Below are 23737 nucleotides of genomic sequence, written 5' to 3'. Positions count from 1 at the left end.
TCTTGTTTTACTCTTCACCCTGGTGTGAGCAGGAATTATTCTCCTAGACCATTCACATGGGATAGAGTATCACGTGACAGAGAGGTTAATGTATTACTCAGAAGTCTGCCACCCAGTGACTAGCAGAGCCAAGACATGAACCTGGACCTTCTACCCCAATGTCATCGTTTTTGCTTCCCTACCCTGTTGCCAAACACTTCTTAATGGACTCTTCTTTAGATTTTTTTTCTAGAGGCATAAAAATGCAACATTCCATTTCCTTATTTGTCAGAGTGCTTTTGCCTAATCATGGGCACAATTGCTTGTAACCCTTTCCCACTGATCACCCCTAATCACTCTCCATAACCCCTTCTCTGTATGACTTGGATCACTGTGCCTTTGCTCTATTTACAATTTGTAGGCTATTGACCAAGTGTCATCCTGGCCAAAAAAGAAAAAAATTGCCTGCAAAAGGGCTTCTTGTTTGACCCTAGAAATAATATACATTTTCCTTCATCCTGCTTATACCAAGGGTACATGGTCAGCTTGCCTATCTGAATCTAATGCTTCTCCAGATCCTCTTTCCCTCCCCAGGACAGAGGAGTGTTCAAGGTGATCTGTCACAGACTAGCACCGCCCCCACCCCCACCCAGGGAGCAGTGGCCTTCTTGGTGCTGACGCACCTGCAGCATCTCATTCACCCACACTTTGGGGCTTTTTCCTGGGTCTGCTACAGTCTCCTGAGGGACACACCTCAAGGCTCAAGGCCAAATTCAAGAGGTTTTATACCCACAGTTAGCTGATTTTATCCTCTAGGTAAGACGCTTTACAAAACACCTGAACACGGGTTTGTGTTTTCCCCAGAGTATCCAGGCCCCGGTGAAGCGTGAAACTCACGCTGGCCGTCACAGTCATCCCAGTGAGAGTGCAGCCATCCAGCCAGGCCTGAAAACCAGTTCCCTGGCTCTGGAACTGTCACAACCACATCAGTGTTCCTCAGCCAAGAAGGGGATTTAGCTGTAAAAGCAGCTGTTGTTTCCCTTAACTTATCTTCATCACTTGACCAAATTCACCAAACTGTGTGAGTTCCCTCTGCTGGAAACAGGCCTGTTTTTCCTGCTGTCTTGGAGCGCCTTCCTGTCTGCCGAGGCCGCCGGCCTAACAGGTCAGTGCTTCATTCTGCACAGGTGGGTGTCCGAATCAGCCCCTCCTGGGTACTCTGGGGATTAAAAAAGAATAATTCATCCATTTTGTACATAACAGCTGAACTGAAAATCTCCAAAATGCCATTCCTTCTCTCCTTGCTGCTCAGGAGGGGATGTTGCAGTCTATCAATGACTAATTGATAGAGGTGATGAGTACCTTCACAAATAGCTGTTGACAGCAAGCACCCATAGAAGCAGCCTCCCTTGGGTATGCACATCTCCATGCACACAGTGCTTACAGTCTTTGTGCACATTTTGTGGCAGCCAGAAAACAGAACTAATGTGGAGGCTCTACAGCTGAATGACCCCTCTATATAGAGTCCTCTGAGATGGAACAGTTGATAGAGAAAGGGGCAGTCCTTAGGGTCTCCAGGGCCATGGATCCTGCAATCTGGATTCAACATGTAGATTGGCTTTCTGCAGTAGGGAGGGTTTGCACTGGGGTTGCCACAGCGTTTGGGTGCTTTTCCATGTAAAAGCATCACTGTGGCTCCTGGCAAAATGTCAAAGCTGTGTCTCCTTTCCCTGTTTTCCTGCTTCTCCTGGGTTCCAGTCCCAGGTCCTTGATGCTCAGCCACGTTTTAACTGACATTCAAGTGGTGAAAATCTCTCTTAAAGTGTTACCTGGTAACAGTGTACCTCTCTAGGGTAATTTGCATTTTAATAGGTGGTACTTTAAACCTAAAATAATAAAAGTTGACTTACATTGAAAGTGAACTATGCTACAGGTGCTGGCTAACTGCCTTTTATGAATGTTCTCATTAATTTACAGAAAGATTCAAAGTTAGGAACTGTACCTAGTGTACTCAGCCAACAGTAAGTGCTAGAGCTGGGATGTAAAATGTGGAGATTTAATTCCAGAGGCTGGGCTTGTGGGCACCAAGCATCATTACCTTGAATGAAATTTCACCTGTGAAGTAGGAGGCAGGCTCCTAAGAATAGGAAAATATTTGGGCCCCAGAAGCCTGCCTGGTTGGTACTCTTGCTCCTAGGCTGTTTTGGGCTGTCCTTTGAACATGAACTTTTTGGCAAATCTTTTTTGTAATAGTATCTATCCTGGTGCTCTGGGCAGCTGACCCAACTTACTGCAGAGCCACAGGGACCAAGCTACTCCCTCAGGCTTTGAGGTTGTCTGTCACTGATACAGAAAGCCACCCTGCCAGTCATAAGCTTATGTCACTATAACCAGGGCTATGTTACCAGAGTCCACCCTGCTGAGCCCTTGTATCCAAATCATTCCAACACAACCTCTGTTACGTTAGTGCCTTACTAATTAACAGGGAGGCTGCTGAAGAGCTTAAGCATTCCCCAGAGAAGACCACTGGTGTCCCTTCAATGAAATAGTGGAGGTGAGCAATGCATATTCATCAGTTGCTTTTCTTCACATTCTATCACTTACCATGTTGTAAAATGATGTTAGCAATATAAAAAATAAGAATACATATTTGACCCATCTGGAAGATAAAGAAGCATCTTAACTTACTTGATATTTTTTAGCCTACTGTTGTACCTTGTAATAAACACATACACACACACATACACATATACACATGCAGGAATGGTTTGTTTTTGTGTATGAAAAATTGTCTATTTCCTGGTCCATTTCAGCAAGATTTTGTTCTATTAATTACTTTAAAGGTGATGGTCCATGTTTGAGGGGAGACCCCCAAACTGGAATTTATTTATTAAAAATTGTGTATTTATTCTTACATCTTTAAACTTTAGTCACCTTCAAAGTACTCTCCATTTGATGCACTACACCTATTAAGACTTTTTTTCCACTCCTCAAAACAGTTTTGAACTCATCGATTTTGATACCTTTTAGTGCTTCTGCTGTATTTTTGTTTCAACTCTTCCACAAGAGCAAAACATTTCCCTTTAAGGACATTTTTCATCTGGGGAAACAAAAAAAAATGGTTGCTTGGGGCGAGATCCTGTGAATAGGGAGGCTGGGGCATGGGGCCATGCTGTTTTTGGTCAAACACTGCTGGACAGTCAGTGTGTGGGGTGGGCATGCTCATTTTAGGTGGCCAAAAAGTCTGTTTAGTTTTTTCTGTAAAATAAAAGACACATTTTTCATCTTCACCAATAATTTGATTGATTTGGATATTTTGAGTATGTCAGCGGCTATCCCTCCTGCTACTGGCTTCCAGTGGGCAGAGGCCAGCCTTACTGCTAAACATCTTCCAATGCATAAGACAGGCCCACAGCAAAGAACGATTTGGCCAAATAGTACCAAGAGACTTTGCAAATTTTTGCATTTTTGACATGTTTGATCAGTCACAGCACCTTCTCCATACACTGCACAAATCTTTTTCTTTTTGTGTTTCATTGCGTTTTTACCTTTCTTAAAATAATAAAGCAAAATATATGAAAAATGTTGCATATCTTCTTCCATCTTCAACATTAAAATGGCTACACAAAAATTCACCAATTTTGCCCTGGCAGGTGTGGCTCAGTGGATTGAGCACTGGCCTGTGAATCAAAGGGTCACTGGTTTAATTCCCAATCAGGGCACATGCCTGAGTTGCAGGCCAGGTTTCCCAGTGCAGGGCATGCAAGAGGCAACCGCACATTGATATTTCTCTCCTTCTTTTTCTCCCTCCCTTCCCCTCTGTCTAAAAATAAATAAATAAAATATTTTTTAAAATTCACCAATTTTGATAAGTTCTTTTATTGCATGCTGGTATGACAACTGTCACAATACAATCTAATGAAATTATTTCAAATGAAGTTAAAGACATCCAAGCACTACTAGAGCCATTGTACAGAAAAGTACTAAACAAACTCTTTTGGCCAACCCAATAAATCACTCATCATGAAATGACCAAACGCATTGAGATAGTCTTCAAAAAAAATTCACTGAAGCTGAATGCAGACTCTCACAACAATGCCAGCTGGTACACTGATGTAGATGGGTTCCTAGAACACTCACTTAGCCGGGGAAGCCTGTACTACAAGGGGATTGCCATACAGAAGATCATTCCAGGTGTTTTGGGTTCCTCCTAGTATATCTGCATCTTGCTCTTTGACACTTTTTAACATGTTATCCTTAAGAATGCCACAGAGACGATCTCTTAGGAATTAGCGTGATGGGATGGATGGGTGCAGGTGTGGTCCTAAGTAGCAGAAAGACCCAAAGGTCCATGGCTACACCCAGGGGCACACTCAGTGCAGAGCAGTGCTTCAGATTAAGCAACATGCCTTGTAGGCATTGAATACAAACCAGTCTAAGTGTGAGCATTTTCTACAACTAAAGACCAGGCCTGCTTAGTCCAAATTATGTGTGTGTTTCTTTATTAATCCTATCTTATTTCCAAATTGGATTTTCGATAACTTATAACATGTATATCATGGGACCATTTAGTTCAGGATACACACTCAAATGCTTTGGGATAGTTTTTCTGCAAAATTAGGCAGCTGTTCATTGCTGTGGTTTACCCATAAATATAATCCCGAGCTTTCTGGCAGCCAAGCCAAAAGGAAAACATGAGTTAAACAGGAAAAATACATCATTATGAAAGGATATCATATTTATTTATAAAAAGTGGGCAAACTATTTTTTGGTACTAAAATTTTAGGGGAATTTATTACATACTTCTTTCTATAAGGGCCTTTCAACACCCCAATGGACAGTATATTTAATAATAGTTTTCAGGGAAGATGGAAATCTATTCCTCATGGAGTCATTTCCATATCAGCCTTCAATAAACTCTGAAAGTGTGGTATCAAATTAAATTCTCTAAGGGTACTTAAGGTAATGATAAAAATTCTTCTACTTCTAATCTAGAAGTAAACTAATACCATGCAAAGTTAAAATCTAAAAAACTTTTTTCTAAAGTGCTTAACAAATGAATATATGACAAGGACTACAGTGACCTAAATGGAATGAGCTATCACAGAGTTTATGAGTAGCTGAGCGGTGTGACCAGTGAACGTGAGGCCTTGTACGGGCTCACTAACAGCACATCATGTAGGCCCTAGGAATAGGGTTCACCAGCAGTGGTTTTTCAACAGAATCCCCAGGCCTGTCATTTCAAAGTGGCTGCTCAATGGTGTCTACCAAGTAAAGAGCACTCTAGGTGCCTGACTTCTCCTCTGTATTGGTTCCACAAATTGGGTTTCACTTAAGATTTCACTTTAGAAAGGATTTCTTTTTCTTTTAGCAAAATATATCTGCTTTTAAAAACATTTTTAAAAACTTTTCTCTTATGACCAAAGTAGACCACATACAGAGTGGGGGAAAAGGAGGTTTACAGTTGTGAGTACATGAAACACAGGGTTTATTCTTGTCTTATTGTTTATTAATTATTGTATTATATTTCCACAGGCACAACTGTAAACCTACTTTTGCTTCACCTTGTACATTGTAGAAAATACAAGTTCATAGAAGGAAATAAAATTAGAATTACATGTGTTGTTACTGCCAATTAACAACTATTGTTAATAGTGGTCTGGGTCCATCTAACTTTATGCATGTACATATACTTGATTAAATTTATCCATGCATATATTGTTTATTTTTCAGTAAGTTGTTTTCTCCACTTAACATTTTATAGTGAATGTTTCTCATAACATCAAATGTTCTTCTATATTGTCATTTTTAATGGCTACCTACTGTACCATATCAACTTCCATAATTTATTATACCAACCTTTCACTTATTTGTAATTTTCAATATTATTAATATAATTGCAATGGTAACCCTTATAGATTGATGTTTGGATTTCTATTTATATAACTGCCAAAAATACCACTGCTGGGTTAATAAGAAGGCTAAAATTTTAATGTCTTGGAAAAATTCATCCAAATTATCCTCTGAAAAATTTGTCCTTTTGTTTTTTATCAACAATGTGAGAGTTTATTCACTCCCATCTCTACCACCCTAAATCTTACTCGTTCCTGCTAACTCGATAATCAAGTTCCATTTTATTCTGATGTAAATTTATTATATTTTTACTGAGGATAGCAGTTGGATTACATGTCATTGACAATTTTGATTTCTTCTTTGGTGAACTACCTATTTATGTTCTTTGTCTTTTTTTTTCTACTGAGATGTTTATCTTCATCACATTAAGTTTTAGGAGCTCTTTTTCTATTAAGAATATTAACCTTCTGATTATCATATAGGCTATAAATATTCTCCAGTTTATGGTTTTATATTTTAAATAAATTTTAAATATGTTTTATAGTGTTAGGTAAGGTAAAAGGTTACTGTAGATATTTTCAATTTTCCTGTAATTAATTTTATCTCCTCTTTACAAAGCCTAAGATTTTATTAATTTACATTTAGAAAGACCAAATGTTTATTAATGGTAATCTATTCTTCCTTTTAATAGTTGTCTGGTTTTATTTTCACAATAAAATCCAACTGGAATTTGTTTTGATATGAGCTGCAGGATACTTTAGGGATGTGATTTTTCCCTAGATGGTTATCCACCTGTCCTAAAACCCTTCAACCTTAACCTCTCAATTTCTAACATAAACTCCATGTGTGGAGATACATATATGTGTATGTGTGTTCTCAGCTTTCTATTGTTCTACTGAGCTTTAGGTCTTTACCATTTTTATCATTTTGACTTCATGGCTCATTTCAATCCCTTACCCCCTTCCCCATGTTCTGAGCTTCTTTGCAATATGTACATATTTATTATTCTAGGTGAACTTTAAAAAAATTCTGTTAGGTGTCAAGCAAAATATAACTTTGGGATTATGATTATGGTTACATTGAATTTTTAGATTAATTTGAGATGTGGTGTTTTTACAGTGTTAAACCTTCCCACCCAGGAATCTATCTCTCCATTTATTCAAGTTATCTTTTATGGCCCTTAGTAAATTTTTATTGTTTCCTTCACCTTAGAACTACAAATTTATTGTTAAGTACTTTGTAAGTTATTTTATATTTTGAGGTACTACGATAAATGGAAGTTTCTTCCATTATAGTTTCTAAGTGACTATTATTTATTTATGTGCTGCTACATTTCACTATGCTAGTTGAGTTATTCTTCAGAAATCTGAAATATAGTGCTAGAGTGGGTGTGAAGAATTAGGATTGGTGAGCAGAAGTTATATTAGACTATCAGGTCTGTGAGGGCTACATCAGCACCAGCAGGCTGGTTGAAACCTTCTAGGCACTCAATACCTCTAGCAATGGAATAGATGATTTTAGCTCAACAAAAGGAAAATTGCTGAAATCTGAATAACAAACTTCTTTATAAGGTAGTGCACACCCTAAGCCTAATAATATTCTTGCAGATTCTGTATGTCCTCTGCTCAAGATATTCTAGCACAGATTCATGCATCAACTAAAGGATATGTCATAAATTACATTAATCTGAAATGTTAGTCCTGAGGAAATAACAGCCTAGTCTAGAAGAATGTGGTGGACATTCATCAGTTTTGCTGCCCTGCACCCATTCTCACTTTCACTGGTAATAGCCCCCTGCTGTTATTTAGGGAATGACTTCTCCTCCATCAGATACCATCTTGTTAATCAAAGTATCCCACCCTCCCCCACCAGAGAGAACATTCACAGCTAGGTCAAGCAGCTACTCTTTTCCAGAGATACAAAACTTTAGAAGGGAGATAGAAGGAAGTGTAACTGTTGGTACCTGTTCTCTCCAACAGCAAAGCACTGTTGAGACCCTCTACTTCTTCACCCCACAGATCCCTGGAGTTGCCTTTGTGCCTCCTTTTTGAGAGCTATCATGCTTCCCTCTAATAAATTCCTTTCTGATTACAGTAGTCAGAATGAGTTCTTATTGCTTGCAAACAAAGGAGCCCTAATAGTACAAGGGAAAGATGAATCCATAAAGTATTTCAACAAAAGAAACTGCGGAACATGGCGACAGATCAGAAGAGAAGAGACATGCAAATACCACACAACCATTAGGCTGGGACACTTGAAACCTTCTTTTGCCAGGTGCATACTGATAGATAAAAAGAATCAAGGTTTTAAAGACTGTTCTCAGTGTTTATTATCCTTTTTGATTCAGCTTCTAAGATTCATCATGAACACTTCAGTGGTGGGGAGGTCTTGCTCATTACCCCATCTTTTGCTTTCACTTTCAGTTGTTACTAATTTGATGATCATCATTTGATTTATTTTTGATCATCTTTTACTTCAAGGGCCATATTTGCAGGCCCATCATCTCCATCTCTTGAAAATTGAACCTGCAAATGTTCAGTAGTCACACAGAAGAACTTAGTTTTATGGAAACAAGCAGCTTTTAGACATGCAAATGAAAGTTGATATTCCTATACCCAGAAGTCCAATTTTCTGCAACTGGAAATGTAGAAGTACAGTTGGAGAAAACTCTTCTTTGGCAAGACTGAGCAGAATGTCAAATGTTCAAGTAAAAATACTTTCTAAAGGATGAGATTCCATTCTAGCTAGAAATGGGCTTTTGGGAGTCTCCACAAGCAGGGAGAGCACAGAAAGAAGAGCATGTGTGTGCATGTATCTGCCCTACTTAAAAAAATCAGCCACTGAGGGGTATGTTCCTGGCGTCTGACTTTTCTGCTGACTTGCTGAGGAATTGCAATAAGTCCTTCTATTAATTGGTATCATTTAATTTTCTTCATGCTAAGGCAAAGGACATTGTAATGTCATTGTATATGAACAAATGTGGCTTTTGAGTAAATGCAGGACCCCAAAGTATTCTCTCTCTGAGGTATGTGGTACACATGCATGCCTAATTTCTGATAAAGTAGAATTTTTCTTGTTCAGAGGCTTATTTTCCAAAAGTCATGAGGTTACCGAGCCATTATTTTAAATTGAATATTGAAAATAATTCAGCAGTATTATTAATAGCATAATCTCTAATGAAATTGAATCCTGTCATAGAAGCTGCTTTTCAGTTTATAAAGATAACCAAAAAGCACTGCTAGACAGGTTATTTGAAAATTCATTTTTGTATTCTATTTCCCAGCTGAGGCTTTGGGGGTCAGGTTTTTGCCAGAAGCAAACTTTCAGGGACTCTCATTAAATACCCAAAGAATGATTTCTAATGGCAACATTGACACCATGTCTAATGATTCTCTGCTTCCAGGCACTGCTGTAAAAGGCAACTTCCATTTTTAGATTCTTGGGGCATATTTTATGTCCAATGGAGGTAAAGAAGAGAGAGGGAGGCCATTGGCATACTTCATATTCTCATACAAAAAGGTAAACAGTATAGCCCACTCTTTACTCAATGTAGAATTATTTCCACTTAAGAAAAATGTGTAAAAATCTTAAAGAAAAAAGTCTTGATTCCTATTGTTATTGGGCTTTGTAGCCTGATTCTAGACAGTAAAAAGCTCTGAAAACAATTTTATACATAACCAGGCAAAAACAAGTGATGATGTGTCCCATCTCAAGGAATTGATCAAGATATTTGATGGAGAGGAACACTCAGCACACCAAGTATCAAGCACAACATGAACAATTTATCTCAATCCCATCACCCAGGTATGTTTTCCTGTTGATCTCATGTGACACAGGCCTATTACATGGTTGTGATAAGGAAAACCTAACACTTGGAAGCTCAGGTCCTGCTTCTCCATCAGGTCAGTTCTTGAAAGGCTTTTGTAGAGTAAGTACTAGGTAGTTAGGAAAAGGAGAACTTGGGAAAGTCTTTCTTTTTTACAATAGACAAGGAGGAAAGATTGCCAAATGAAATGGCTATTACTGGACATGGATCAAGACTTTAGTTGATCTAAATAAGTAACTTGGTTCATTACTTCTCATCTCTATCATCTCTCAGCTTGGCAAAAATTTCTCCTAGACTCTTAAGAAGGCTTTTAGCTCAGAGGTGAATGTGCTTCATTTGGCTTGCCACTGATGCATTGCATGACTGGATGGGAAGTGTGTTTCTAGATCTCAGTAAATAAAACAAATCACCAGGAGGGGACTTAGTTTGAAGGGTTTCTTAAAACAAATCTGGCCAGTTTGAGCTTCTAAGTACTTGTCATTAACCAACTTCTCTTAGCATAAAACTGCTCTTGCTTTCATATTGAAAGGACTGTGTGAATCCAACTTAATTAACTAATAATTCACCAACAAATGAGGTACACTGAGGGTTTTCCAAGCCAAAAATAAAACCTGGAGACTCAAAATGTTAAGCATTCAAGCTGTAGTAATAGCCACCCAAAATTCTCAAGGAGATTAGTTAGCCCATACACTGAACCAAAACCAAACATTCAATGATGCCATTTCCGTAAACACAGGTGTAAAATACATCTCCTCCCACAATAACTCATTAACTCACACCTGCACTTTCTTGAACTGAGTAGCTCATTATTTCAACATTCAAACAACTTTGCCCATGTAGCTTAAGTAGTGGACAAATTTACCCCTGCTTTCTTCACTGTACATGCTTCAAGCCATTTAACATCTCCTCACAGTGCCAAAAGGCAGGAGGAAAAGGATAAAGTTCTTTCTTTCACAAGAACCTATATTCTGCATTAGTGTGTAGAAAATTGTCAGAAGATAGATGGCACAAACATACAACACAAAGTAGGCGAAGGAGAAAAAGGAGTCAAGAATAATTTTCAGGTCCCTATATCAACTCAATCAATGCTTTATTTTCCCAAAATGGAGAATATAGTAAATGAATACATGTAGTAGAAAGGGAGACACAAAAATGAGTTCATTCCAAAAAATTCATGGGGATATTACACAAGTGTGGAAACTCCCCATGGAAAGCTACAGTGGACAATGGGACATGGGTATCTGGGGTGAGGATGCTGATTAGAGACTTAGGTGACATTGGTGTAAGTATGGCAGCTGACTCCAAGGAAACAGAAACTGAAAAGAAGGGTGCAGCCTGAAGAACACCAACATTTGAGATGGAATGCAAGGACCTAAGTAAAAAGGGATTGTTTTCCTTTCCAGATTTTGTTAATTAGTATTAATAGTCACTACTACATTATGAAGGAGACGTCTGGTTTAAATGGAAATTTATAAACTTTGCAGCATGGACATGAAGTAATTCTAAAATACATGCCTACACTCTGCATTGGAGAAACCAGTAATAAGAATAGATCTGTGCTATTGTCTTTATTGATGTTCTTATATTTCACAGACTCATGATTAATCTGCCAACTGTAGTGCTACCAAATATGGCAAACTAGACAGTAATTGTACTCTTTGGAAACTTAGAATCTTTTATATTCCCTGAAGGAGTACTTTATTTCGTTAAATCTTTGACTTCTTAGTTCCAGATTCCTGTGTAATGGTGGTGGTAGAAAACCAGTCAGAAATGTCTTGTTTTACTAGATCAAAAAATAAATAAAAATGTAGCATAGAAAAATAACCCATCAACCTTAAAGCCCCTCAGAGTACTATCTGAGAGCAAGACATTTTTTTCTCACTCATTCTCTTTGTGTATTCTGATGATATAATCAATATTTTCTGTCCAAAAATGCAATATTCTCCAATCTTAGAAATCCCTCAAGTCTGTATTTAATGTCAAAGAAATTATGCTCCATGTGACAGACATTTATTTTTCAGCTTCCATATCTGAAGACTTCATCAACTTTTAATGAGAAAAGGACTCCTGAATAATGTTATCAATAATAGAGATTGTAGGTGACAGTAGTGTTGAATAAGAAAATATAGATATTAGAAGAAAATGGACTCTGCCGCTAATAAGTCCAGATAAAGATTCATCTGTGAGGATCAAAACTAATTTCTCCTGCATTCTCTTTTCAAAGCAGATAAATATTTCTTGAAATAGAGATTTATTCCTTTGACAATCTTACATTTGAGCACCTAATGTCTGCTGGGCTCTGTCATGGGCTTGAGGGCAATAGGAAGCAGGAGGTGGTAGACACAGCCCTTGAGGAGATCTAGGTCAAGGGGGAGACACATCAGTTACCCACAAGTCAATGTGAAGCTGTGGGCCACAACTAATTCTTCAAACCCATATATGCAGACCTTGAAGCAAATGTAATAACTGAACCATTCTGATCACAGACATTTAAGATTGGAAGATGCTTAGGTCATCTAGATCACCTAGGTCATCTAGAGCAGTGTTTGCCAGAGTTTCTTGAGTTTACCCTTACTGGCAAAATAAAATAATAAAAGCTTGATTATATGCATACAAGCATAGGTATTTTTTTGGCCCACAAGGGTACTTATATACTTTAGAATACACAGAAATTCTAATAAAAATTATGATGTTCTTATATTTTGTTCCACCCTTATTAGGATGTATTGTTTACCCAAATTTGAAGAATACTAATGCAGACCATCTTCTTTCCTTCATTGTGAAGAAAACAATAGAGCAGGCAATGAATTTAAATTGCTTCTGTCAGCCAACTAGTTAAGTGTCTGAACCATGACCAATACATTGCAAATCTCCTGACACACAATGTAGTACAGTTTTCTTATCTAATTTACAACCAGACATTGAACCTTAATCATATAAGCATATGTTTATATCCATTCATATACAGAATTTGTTAGTACTTCTGTGAGACTGTCCAGAAGTGAGAATCAAGGAGAACAGTATAAATGGTACTCTTAACCAAAATGTGTGAATTGTACTCTGAAAATTAGTCTCTCTGTAATGAATGTACTTGCTAGCAGAATCACTAGTTTTTGCAAGGAATTATGGACCACCCTGTGCTGTTTCCTAAATTTCTTTGCTTGCCAATTAATTTGAATTTAACTGTGTACCTCTTTGTGGTTTCTCAAACAGCAATTTTAGCTAGGGTTATAAAGTGCTGGTTCTAGTTCTAGTTCAAAATTGCATAAATGAGTCCCTGCAGCCAGCCCTTCAGGGATCTTGCCTACCACTAAAGTCTCACTGTGCAGACACCAAAAGGCAATCTTGTGTATACGCATGAGTCACACACTCTTATTTTCTCTGGGCCACTTCTTGATTTCTTCCAGAACTCCTTATTTATTTTAAATCTCAAATATTTTTGAGTGTGCCCTACTCCCTTCAGACCCAGATGTATGCACTTGGTTTCATTTGTCATTGGCACAGCACCTCATGAATACAACTTGAATTCAAGGCTTTAGACAGGCATAGCAGTTGTATTTAATGACTGCTTGTTTTTCCAGCACAAATGGAAACAGAATGATCAGTTTTTACTTTTGTTGGGAAATAAAATGAAGTAATTTTTGCCAGCAGAAGATACACTAAATGTTTGTTATTTCTAATTTTTATGAATACTATATTACTAATAAAACATTTCAGAGAAGTACTTTTGTCCTGATATTAATTTGGCCATTTTGAGCATAGAGTATATTAGTTGCTTCTGTTAAGTTTTATATTTGAAAAATACAATTATTAATTAAATCTGTATTCATTCCCTATAACAGATTAAAACCCAAAATATGCTGGTAAACTGCATATTTCTCTTCTATACTCCATAGTTTCTGACCTCTCTCCCTTCATTCACATTGAATTCCCTACCCTGGACTCCCAGACTCTTCTTATCTTTCAAGACCCAAATGCCTCTGGTCCTTTAAGAAAACTCTCCCCACCTCTTTCCTACTTTTCTCAGCCCCCCAAAAATCACTCCTCAGAATTCCTATGGTTTTGTCATCTAGTTCATTATACCTGCTCTTACATGTCTTTGTGTACATGCTGCCTCTTGAGGACACACAAAACTGTATGAGGTCTAGGACTAGGTTTATGCATCCTTGTGTCCCCATAGCCAAAACCTGTGCTTTGCTCATTGAGTGACCTCAGTAGGTAAATAGCATTTCAGTGGATGAATAGCGGATACCCAAGCTAACTTGTACAAATCTGGTACCTCAAATATAGTATTATTGAGAGTGGTCTAATTTGGATTACTAGGAGTAAGGAGCACAGTTTCATCAGATTTTCGTTGATCCAGGACTTAATGTGGAAAAAAAAGCATCAAACAATGATTAAAGGCACAGGATGTGGGAGACATGTACTGGATGCTTTGCATTGCTTCCTCCACATCTCCTTACACAGGAAATGTTGCAGTGTTTATCTTTGGAGTGAGCTTCCCTAATTCCCTCTTTTCATGTCATCTTCCTTTCTCTACTTCTAGTAATTGTAGTAAAACTTAATATTTACTTAGTTAGTGTTTAATTTATAAAGTATTTTAATATCCATTATATTGCTTTATACTCATAACAGATGGGTGCTACCACACGCAAAAACTGAGTCTTAACTGGGTAAAGCCATTGGCAACATCACCCATTGTGTCCCTGCAGCCACAGCCAGAAAGCAGCAGCCTAGGAAGAGAGGAGGTCTGAGGGGCCAGGCCTGGAAGACATGCACACTGTCATTTTATAACTTTTAGTGTTACTGACAGAATCTAGTTTTATATGTTCTTTTTGGCTACTGTTTCTCCTTATTAAGTTTTTAATTATACTGTCTTTGTGTCCATTTTAATGTATCTTGTCTAGATTCTTGAGGAGAATAGTCCATTTATTTTTATTTTTTGCTAATAGAATTCATGAAGACTATAAACTTTCTTCTGAATAATCCTTTGGTTTTTTTTGTTTTTCTTTTTAGATTTTATTGTTGTTCAAGTACAATTGTCTGCATTCCCCCCCTCTACTCCAGTGATCCCCACCTCCCTCCCCTGATTCTACCCCCCTTGGTTATGTCCATGTGTCCTTTATAGCTATTCCTGAAATCCCTTACCTCCTCCCCCCATACCCTCCCACTTTCCCTCTGGTTACTGTCATATTGTTCTTAATTTCAATGTCTCTGGTAATATTTTGCTTGCTTGTTTGTTTTGTTGATTAGGTTCCACGTAAAGGTGAGATCATATGGTATCTGTCCCTCACCGACTGGCTTATTTCACTTAGCATAATGCTCTCCAGTTCCATCCATGCTGTAAAAAAAAGGGTAGGAGCTCCTTCTTTCTTTCTGCTGTGTAGTATTCCATCCTGTAAATGTATTGTAGTTTTTTGATCCATTCATTTACTGATAGGCACTTAGGTTGCTTCCAGCATTTGGCTATTATAAATTGTGCTGCAGAAATTTTGAGAAAGAAGAACAAAGTAGGAGGGATCACAATACCCAATATCAAACTGTATTACAAGGCCACTGCAATCAAAACTGCCTAGGACTAGTATAAGAATGGACACATAGACCAATGGAACAGAATAGAGAACTCAGAAATAAACCCAAGTCTCTATGATCAATTAATATTTGATGAAGGGGGCAGAAGCACAAAATGGAGTAAAAATAGCTTCTTCAAAAATGGTATTGGAAGAGCTGGACAACTACATATAAAAAAAATAAAACTCAATCACCAACTTACACTGTACACAAAAATAAATTCAAGGTGGATTAAAGACTTAAATATAAACCATGACACCATAAAAGTCCTAGAGGAAAACATCAGCAGGAATACCCCATTGATTTTGATAAGGAATGTACCATATATTTATTGTTATTTATTTCTACACAAGCTAAAATTTACAATTTACTTTCATTTTCAGCTTTACTTTTATTTAGAAGAATGCAGCTAAAAACCCCTCCTGGATATATTTATGTAGCTATACTTTTTTATTCATTTATAATTTTATAATATTGTGATTAAAGACTATGATTTGTTTGCTTTATTTTTGGAGGGGAAAATTTTATTGAACTATTAAATAGTAAAATATATTATCAACTTTATTCCATGCAAGTAATTTCTTTCACATTCTAGTATTACTGGGATTAAAAATAAATAATTTTAAAATAAAGAACAAAATTTTAAACTTTTCACATGTCCTTAATAGATAATTGTTCCAGGAAACTAAAATTACCTCATAGAATTGTGCCAATTTTGGAAAATCACAGAAAGAAAGTATAGATAATAATACACAAATATATAATTTAAAAACATTTTTATAGTTCAAAAATACATTTTTAAGCCATGAAAAAATGGCAATAAAAAAAGTAGGTTGATCTTCTGGTGCTGTCTTTTAATTGTCCCAAATGCTAAACAGGCAATAATATGGTGGAAGTCTCTTCTTAGGACCATACAAGGTCAAGGTGAGTTAATACTCACGTTGGGACCATAGAAAAGGTGAGTTAATACTTAGTACCAGAGATATGCTCCTCAAAATATGACGCTAAGACCAGCAAGTAGCATGTACATCCCTTGTAGTACAAAATGCACAATCTTGGGCTCTATTCCAATCCTACTGAAGCAGAATCTGAATTTCAACAAGATCCCCAGGTGATTTGGTATACATTAACACTTCAGAGACATTAGGTATAGTCCTGATATATCTCTTGCCTAATGCAGATTCTTGGGCCATAGTTGAGCTTCCAGGTAGATCAAGTAGCTTCTAGTGTATAGGAAAGACAGCTTTAAATTAAGTACAGCCTAAGCGTAATGTGGACAAGAAACATGAAGAGTTAAGAAACAGCAGAAGAAAGAAGAAGAAAAAGAAGAGGAAGAATAAGAAAAAGGAGAAAGAGAAGGAGAGAGAAGAAAAAGAAAGAAGAAGGAGGAGAAGGAGAAAAGTCACTTGGATACGGACATCAGAATTCACCATTTTTAATGTACTTTCACCTGAAAATACATTGAGTTTATCTTCAAACCTCATAACTGATTTGAAAAAAAAATAAATTTTTATGACTAAAAGGTGTGGTAATGATATTTTAACATTTTTTAGTTTAGAAAGAGTTGTCTAAAATTAAAAGAATATTTGAAAGTCTACAAGTTTACTTTGTCTTTACTTTTTGAGAAAGTTGGGGTGCCTCTATTAAAAATGTTTAAAGATTTCACTTAGAACCAATATTATTTCCTTGTCCTGGATTTAAAAAGAGACATTGAGGTAGTAATCCTAGTAAATTAATAAAATAGTGTATAGAAAAATAACAGACCACAGAATTAGAGTATATTCAAACTCTACTTTAAGAAAAGAATTTTTTCTATACCAGGTCTGATAGATGATCATTGAACCAAACATTTCAAATGATGGAGAACTTCTCGCACCTTAAGTCAGCTACTCTGTTGTGGGACAGCACTCACATTTTGGAAAGATCATGCAACTGGGGATCAGAAGACACACATCACAGTCTGGGTCATGTTTCTTTAATAGTTCTAGACCTAATGTACTCTCAGCCCCAAGCCACTTATTCCGATCTAGTGGCTCGACTTCACGTCAGTTTTAAAAAATACCAATTCCAAACATAGGTAGTATTGAAATAAGACTGAGTACACTCCTCTGGAACTTGGCATGGCACCTCAGATGCATTTGGCATCTCCCATTGTCCCAGTTATAACAGAGGGATACAGGTTGGGTCTTATTTCCAGATAACAAATCATCGATAGCTTCAGAGAACCATCAAGGTTTAGAATAAGAAGGGGCCCACAGGAAAGGACCGGTCAAGATTCAATCAAGAAAAGAACTGGCTGGCTAATCACAGAATGTAATGCCAGGAATTGGGGATGCATGTGGCAGAGAGCTGAAGTAAACAAGAGATGCTGAAGCAACACAGAAGTAGTATTCACAGAAGCAAGTGTGTGACCCCTGACACTGAAGGGGCAAAGGGAAGACAATCTACAAGCTCCTAAAAGGAAACCACTGAACAGGGACCCAGACCTCTGAAAACACTGCCTAGCTGCTTCTGCTTTCTCTGAGAGGGTCCTGTGAAGGTGGTCAGTGAACTAAAGTCACCTGGCAAGCTCTGGTGCAGACCCTTTTCTCCCACATGTCTGCCTCCCACTCCCATTGGGGTTCCACACTGGCAGAGCCCAACAGGCCTAGGTAAAGAAGGGTGTGGTCTGGGGGGCCCCAGCCCAGAGTCCCAGAGGGGGCCCAGGGTTGCAGCTTTGGAGCTGAGGCACTAGTTTGCTGATTGGCCCAAAAAGCATTTGGTCCCTCCCCCTCACTTGTATGCCTGAGACTTGAGATCCAGATCATGTAAGAGAGTTGTCTAGAGCCCCACATGCCAGTGGCACTAGTATAAGCAGTCATAAACATGTAAAAATACAGTGGCAGCTAAAATGCACTTTTGTAAGGTAGAAACTGTCAACTCTAAGTCTGTTTAGATGGCAGAAAATTTATAAGTAATAGATGTATTTAGATGAGACATCTTCAAAATGTGTTGTGGCTTATAAAAGTCATACTAATTATAGTGTTTTGTGTGAGATAAGTACCAAGGTATAAAGTTATGATTATGTATGCTAAGACAGAGAGTCAGATCAATGTAGTTGTTTTATGTTAATTACAACATCAAGCCTCTGGTCACATAGGCACTCCGTTCATTGTTAGTTGTTTGTGTGATATATTTATACAAGATGCAAAAGTCCCAGCAGAAACATGGCCTGTTAGTGTTCCACTGGGAGCAAGACAAGAAAACCAATGGAGCTGCTAGGGAAAATATTCTCAAACAAGATACCCAGCTAGCTCAGAGATGCAATCCTCATCATCAAATCTCTGATTATTTCATGGGGACATCAGAAATTGATATTTTTTAGATGATCTAAGATTACCTTAAGACACTCACAAATGGTCTAATACAGGCAGAATAGTACAGGGAGTTTGTGGAATTTTGAATCTCAGTTTGGCCACTTTCAAGGTGACCTTAAATAAATTACTTGAGTTTATTACTTGTTACATGAGATAGCAGTGGTCTTTTATTTATTCAAATAACAGCTGAGTGCCTACCACGTGCCTGGCATTGCTGCCAAGGTTAGGGACCAATGAATCCCACTGCACTCAATGGGCTTTTCATTGCAGTGCAGGAAGGCAAAAACACATAAATATATCAAATGTTAGATGGAAGTACATAATATGAAATGAAAAATAAAATGAGATAGGCAAGTTGAGAATGATGAGAGCGGTCATTTTTATAGAGTTCACAGAGAAGGCCTGTCCGAGGATGTCACACCTTAAGGGGAGAAGGGAACTATGTGAGTATGTGGAGCTGAGTTTCCACATGGTGGGAACCAGAAGTGCACGGGCGCTGCAGTGGAACACCCTGAGTGGGGAGAGAACAGCACAGGGGGGAGAATGACAGGAATGGGTCAGACACCCATGGACAGGAGAGAAGGGGGCAGGGCCCAATCCTGCAGGGTCTCTTAGCTATGGGATCCATTACAAAACTTTGAGCCAAAGATCCATTCCAAAAATTTGAGCCAGTTTAGACATGATCTAAATTGTCTTAACTGAATCACTATTGCTGAATGGAAGATATGTATGTAATGGGGGAGCAACAAGGGAAATGGGGGACAATTAAGAGTTTATTGCTATAATCCAGACAACAAATGATGGTAGCTAATAAAATATGGTTGGCGGTGGAAGTGTTGAGAAATGGCTAGGTTTAGGGTAAGTTTCAAAGGTCAAGCCAATGAAATCGCTAATGTATAAATAGAGGAAAAGTAAACAGTGACCCCCAAGTTCTGGCCTTGAGTAGCAGAAAGAATAGAGGAGCGATTAGTGGGAAAGGAAAGACAGTGGGAGAAGCTGGTTAACCTAATCATACTAAGTTTGTTTGGAGGTAATAAATCAGTGAAGTAAACAAAATGATGTAACTATAACTAGTGCAGTCTTGGCCCACCATGGGCGTTAGTATATGGTAGTCCTCTCCCTGTCCAATGGAATGCATCTGTGTGACTTCTTCTCAGTCTCAGCACACATCTGTGCACTGCTCACACACCCCCACCCTTTTTATCCATGAGGTCTCCCCAGATCAGCATAGAGTCATAATGTTTCCACCACAGTGAGACGGTCACATCAGCCTCATCTGGAAACATCTCCAACAGATGAAAGCATCAACAGAGATAGATAAATTACATTTTTAAAGAAAGAAAGAAAACTATTTGATAGCAAACAACATGCATGGCAATCATCCTTGTACCTTGAAGTTCTTGAAGAGCCTCAGTACTCTAAAAGTTTCCCTGATATTGGCTGTTTCTTCATAGAAATTCTGTAAAGATTAAAATATAACATTTATAAGCATTGTTTCCTTAGAGTTTTTGAAGAGAGGCTAAGAAACTAGGATAGTACCCAAAAATCTGTAGAAATGCATACTGAATATATGTTTCTTGGCAAAATTTTCTAGTTGCTTTCATCTTTTGCCTAAAATTTTGAGACATACTATTAAAAAGAAGTAAGTAATATAAATGTCTAGGCAGTGGTGTCAGCTGGATAGGTCTTAATAATATTTTATCCAAAGCCAATCCCCCAAATAACCAATATATAAATAGAAGAATAAAGTCTACATATTAAAATATGCTTAGTTCTTTAAAATTCTTTATTGCAGATTTATTGGAAATGTCAGTGTTCAGCTCACATAACTCTATACTCTCAAGAATCATCAACATTTAATTTGAGTGTTTTTAGCTGAAAAGATTCTGCTGCTTAAAATTCAGCTAAATCCCCTTGGTCTGAATTGAGGAATACTTACATCTTGTGTTTTTCTCAAAGCTCTCTTCTATGCTCAATTTCTCATAATCAACAGAATATTTAATCCAAAGCAGACTACAGTCCCAACCACTTCTCCACCCCAGCTCAGAGACAGATTTATCCCCCCACGTTCCCTTCCAACCCCCTTCACTGGCTCCCACCCCCCGGCCCCAGGGAGTATCTTGTGTGTGCATAGCTTCATGTTGCATTCAAAGTGAGGTGTAATATGGACAAACAAGGGCCTCTCATTCCAGCTTGGCAAGTAAGGTCATTGGCAGGGTCAAGAAAACCATCATAGATTTCTTATGTTTGTGACTCGTAGTTTTTAATACTAAATTATGCTATGATGGGAACTTCTTCAAATTCCTCAAAGTACCCAATGCAAAGAAAGTATCTGGGCAAATGTGCCAGCATTCTGTATAAAACGCAGCAAAGCAGTTGGCACTGTGAGAAGCCCAGAGTTGGCTATACAGTCTTTCGTTTATGTTTTTTTCAAGTATGACTTTCCTAACTCGTGACCAGGGGAATCATTTATCCTCAAGAAGAATTTACTTCTTAATACTTTTCTTTAGGTTTAATCTTGTCAGGCCAATGTTTAAAGCAAGTAGCAAGGTTTGCCTGACTTCATTATCATAGTAATTACTAGCTGTTTTAACTCTACTGACACAAAGTTCATCTTCCCTTAGCTGGGATAGGCCTACCCTTTGACATAGATGAGAAAGAAAATTGGTTTTAACTGGTATATTTTTGAATTTCAGGGATAGTGGCTGTTCTCTTCTGTGGAGTCACACAGGCACATTATACCTACAACAATCTGTCGTTGGATTCCAAAATGAGGACCAAACAGGTAAAAAAAAATCCGCTACCGGCTTTGTGTCTTTTTTCAGTGTAATGGTTATGTAGCAATTCTGGCAGTGCACTCAGAAAGAATTTCATTAGTAAAGGAAGAAAGTAAGCTTAAGGCTTCATTAAAGTTTGGATATTTATAGATTTTTTCCCCTCCAGGATAACCATTAACAATTCTCTTGGTAAGCAAAAATATAGTTATAATAATCTCTCCCTCCTGAGAAATGTGGACTATAGACTGTCAATCTTGAAGATGAAAGGCCCACAGCCGGTAATAATTCACAGTCACTTACATCTAAAAGCATCATAAAGCATGTGGGACTCTGCAGTTCTGTAGAGAAAAAGAAATGAAGAAGAATAAGAAAGTGATGTTCAGTTTTTAATTGGGTGCTTTTGCTTCCAAGTAAACTCAATTGCCAGTTGTCAGACAAGAGAACACACCTTGCAAAGGCTGAAGACACTTCTGCTTAGATGTTTGCACAAGAACACTCCAGGTCCCTTCCACAAACATCGCTGCACAGCCCCTCTGTGGCCAGCACTGTGCCAGGTTGCAGGAACAGAGACAGGCAGCACGTGACCCTACCTTCAAGAGGTCCATTATCAAGTGTGTTGATAAAGATGTGTAATAAACCATGATTGAAATATCTACATAGGGTGTTTGGGGAGTATTCAATAGGCATCCTCTAGTCATTAGGATTGGGAAAGTGAGGAGAAAGTTTCCAGAAATGATGCCCGATCTGGAGCTTGAAATACAAATAGAAGTTAATTAGGTAAATTATGTGGAATCCATTAGGTAAATTATGGTAAATTAGGTAAATTTATAATTAGGTAAATTATGTGGGGGAATGGACGGTAGTAAGAAGGGCATTTGAGGAAAAAATTGCAGGACAGACAAAAGCTCTAAAGGAGTTGATGGAGGCACTTTAAATAGTCCTGTGTGGCTAGAGAATGGGGTAAGGCTGAAGCTACCAGGATTCGTGACGGATGAAACCAAAGGGGTGGCCAGAGACCAGCTTATGAAAAACTTCCAATGGAGTATGACTCAGCAATAAAAAATAAAAATAGGATCTTGCTGTTTGTGGCAGCATGGAGGGACCTAGAGGATAATAAGTGAAATAAGTCAGACAGAGAAAGACAAATAGTGCATGATTTCACTTAGATTTAGAATTTAAAAAGTCAAACAAATGAACACACAAGACAAAAACAGACAATAGAAACAGAGATTAAACCGATGGTCGCCAGAGGAGAGGCGGTGGGGAGGTGGGAGAAAAAGGTGAAGGAGGACATAGGAAATAGCATTGTGATGAGTTTGCATGGTGAGAGGTGATTACTAGACTTAGTGTGGTGACCACAGTGTAAGGTATATAAATGTCGGCTCACTCTGTTGTACATCTGAAATTAATATTGTTTGTCAACTATAATAATAAAATGAAAAAAAAAAAGAAAAACTCTCATACCCTGTGAAGGAGGTTAGACTTTATCCTTAAGGTAATGGGGAGTGGCTTAAAATTCACCATCTCACAGTTCTGGAGCTGGAAGACTAAGATCAAGTTTTGGTAGAATTGTTTCCTTCTGAGGGCGGTGAGGGAGAATCTCTTCTAGTCTGTCTCCTAGCATCTAGTGGTTTTCTGGGAGTCTTCTGTGCCCTTTGGCCTATAGACACATCATCCTGGTATCTGCCTTTATGCTCACATGGCATCTCCCTGTGAGCATGTCTGTCTCCAAATGTCCCCTTTTATAAGGACACCATTCATATTAGATTAAGTGTCTACCCTACTCCAGTACAACCTCATTTTAACTCAAGTAATTACATTTTACATTTTCAATGACCCTGTTTTCAAGTAAGGTTGCACTCTGACATGCTGGTGGGTAGGACTTCAACATAGGAATTTTGGGAGGACACCATTCAAACAACAACAGGAAGTCACTGAAGGGTCTTTGACAGACTAATTTTAGGATAGCTGGATTTCCATTTTAGAAACATCACTCTGGCGGACATACAGGGGCATGAACCAAATGGTATTTTTATTAGTGAACTTTTTCTCTGCAACAGACAACCATTCAATTCTAGTGGTATCCAATGATAAACATTTATTTTTCACATGTCTGCAGGGTTCAACTCTTTTTAAAATTATTTTCTGTTTTTTAAATTGATTCCAGAGAGAAGGGAAGGGAGGGAGAAAAACATCAGTGTGAAACAGAAACATTGATCTGTTGCCTCTTGCACACACCCTGACTGAGGACTGAACCCACAACGCAGGCATGTGGCCTGAGTGGGAATCAAACCTGCAACCTTTTGGTTTGTAGGATGATACCCATCCAACTGAGCCACACCAGCCAAGGCAGTTTTGACTCTTTTGAGTACAAT

General features: G+C 38.0%; 1 protein-coding gene across 1 annotated transcript in view; it reads left to right on the top strand.

The window, feature by feature from the left end:
- The window catches only part of SLC9A9 (solute carrier family 9 member A9), a 528656-nt gene that overhangs the window by 236072 nt on the left and 268847 nt on the right, over positions 1-23737 (top strand). The window contains exons 8-9 of the mRNA XM_045851938.1: positions 1039-1144; positions 21282-21370. Coding sequence (XP_045707894.1) covers positions 1039-1144; positions 21282-21370 — 195 coding nt within the window. The remainder of the gene's footprint in view (positions 1-1038; positions 1145-21281; positions 21371-23737) is intronic.

This window comes from Phyllostomus hastatus, unplaced genomic scaffold (assembly GCF_019186645.2).
Source record: "Phyllostomus hastatus isolate PE091 unplaced genomic scaffold, TTU_PhHast_1.1 phas_contig_86, whole genome shotgun sequence".
NCBI classification, from domain to species: Eukaryota; Metazoa; Chordata; class Mammalia; order Chiroptera; family Phyllostomidae; genus Phyllostomus; species Phyllostomus hastatus.
This window is presented reverse-complemented; position numbering and strand designations above follow the sequence as displayed.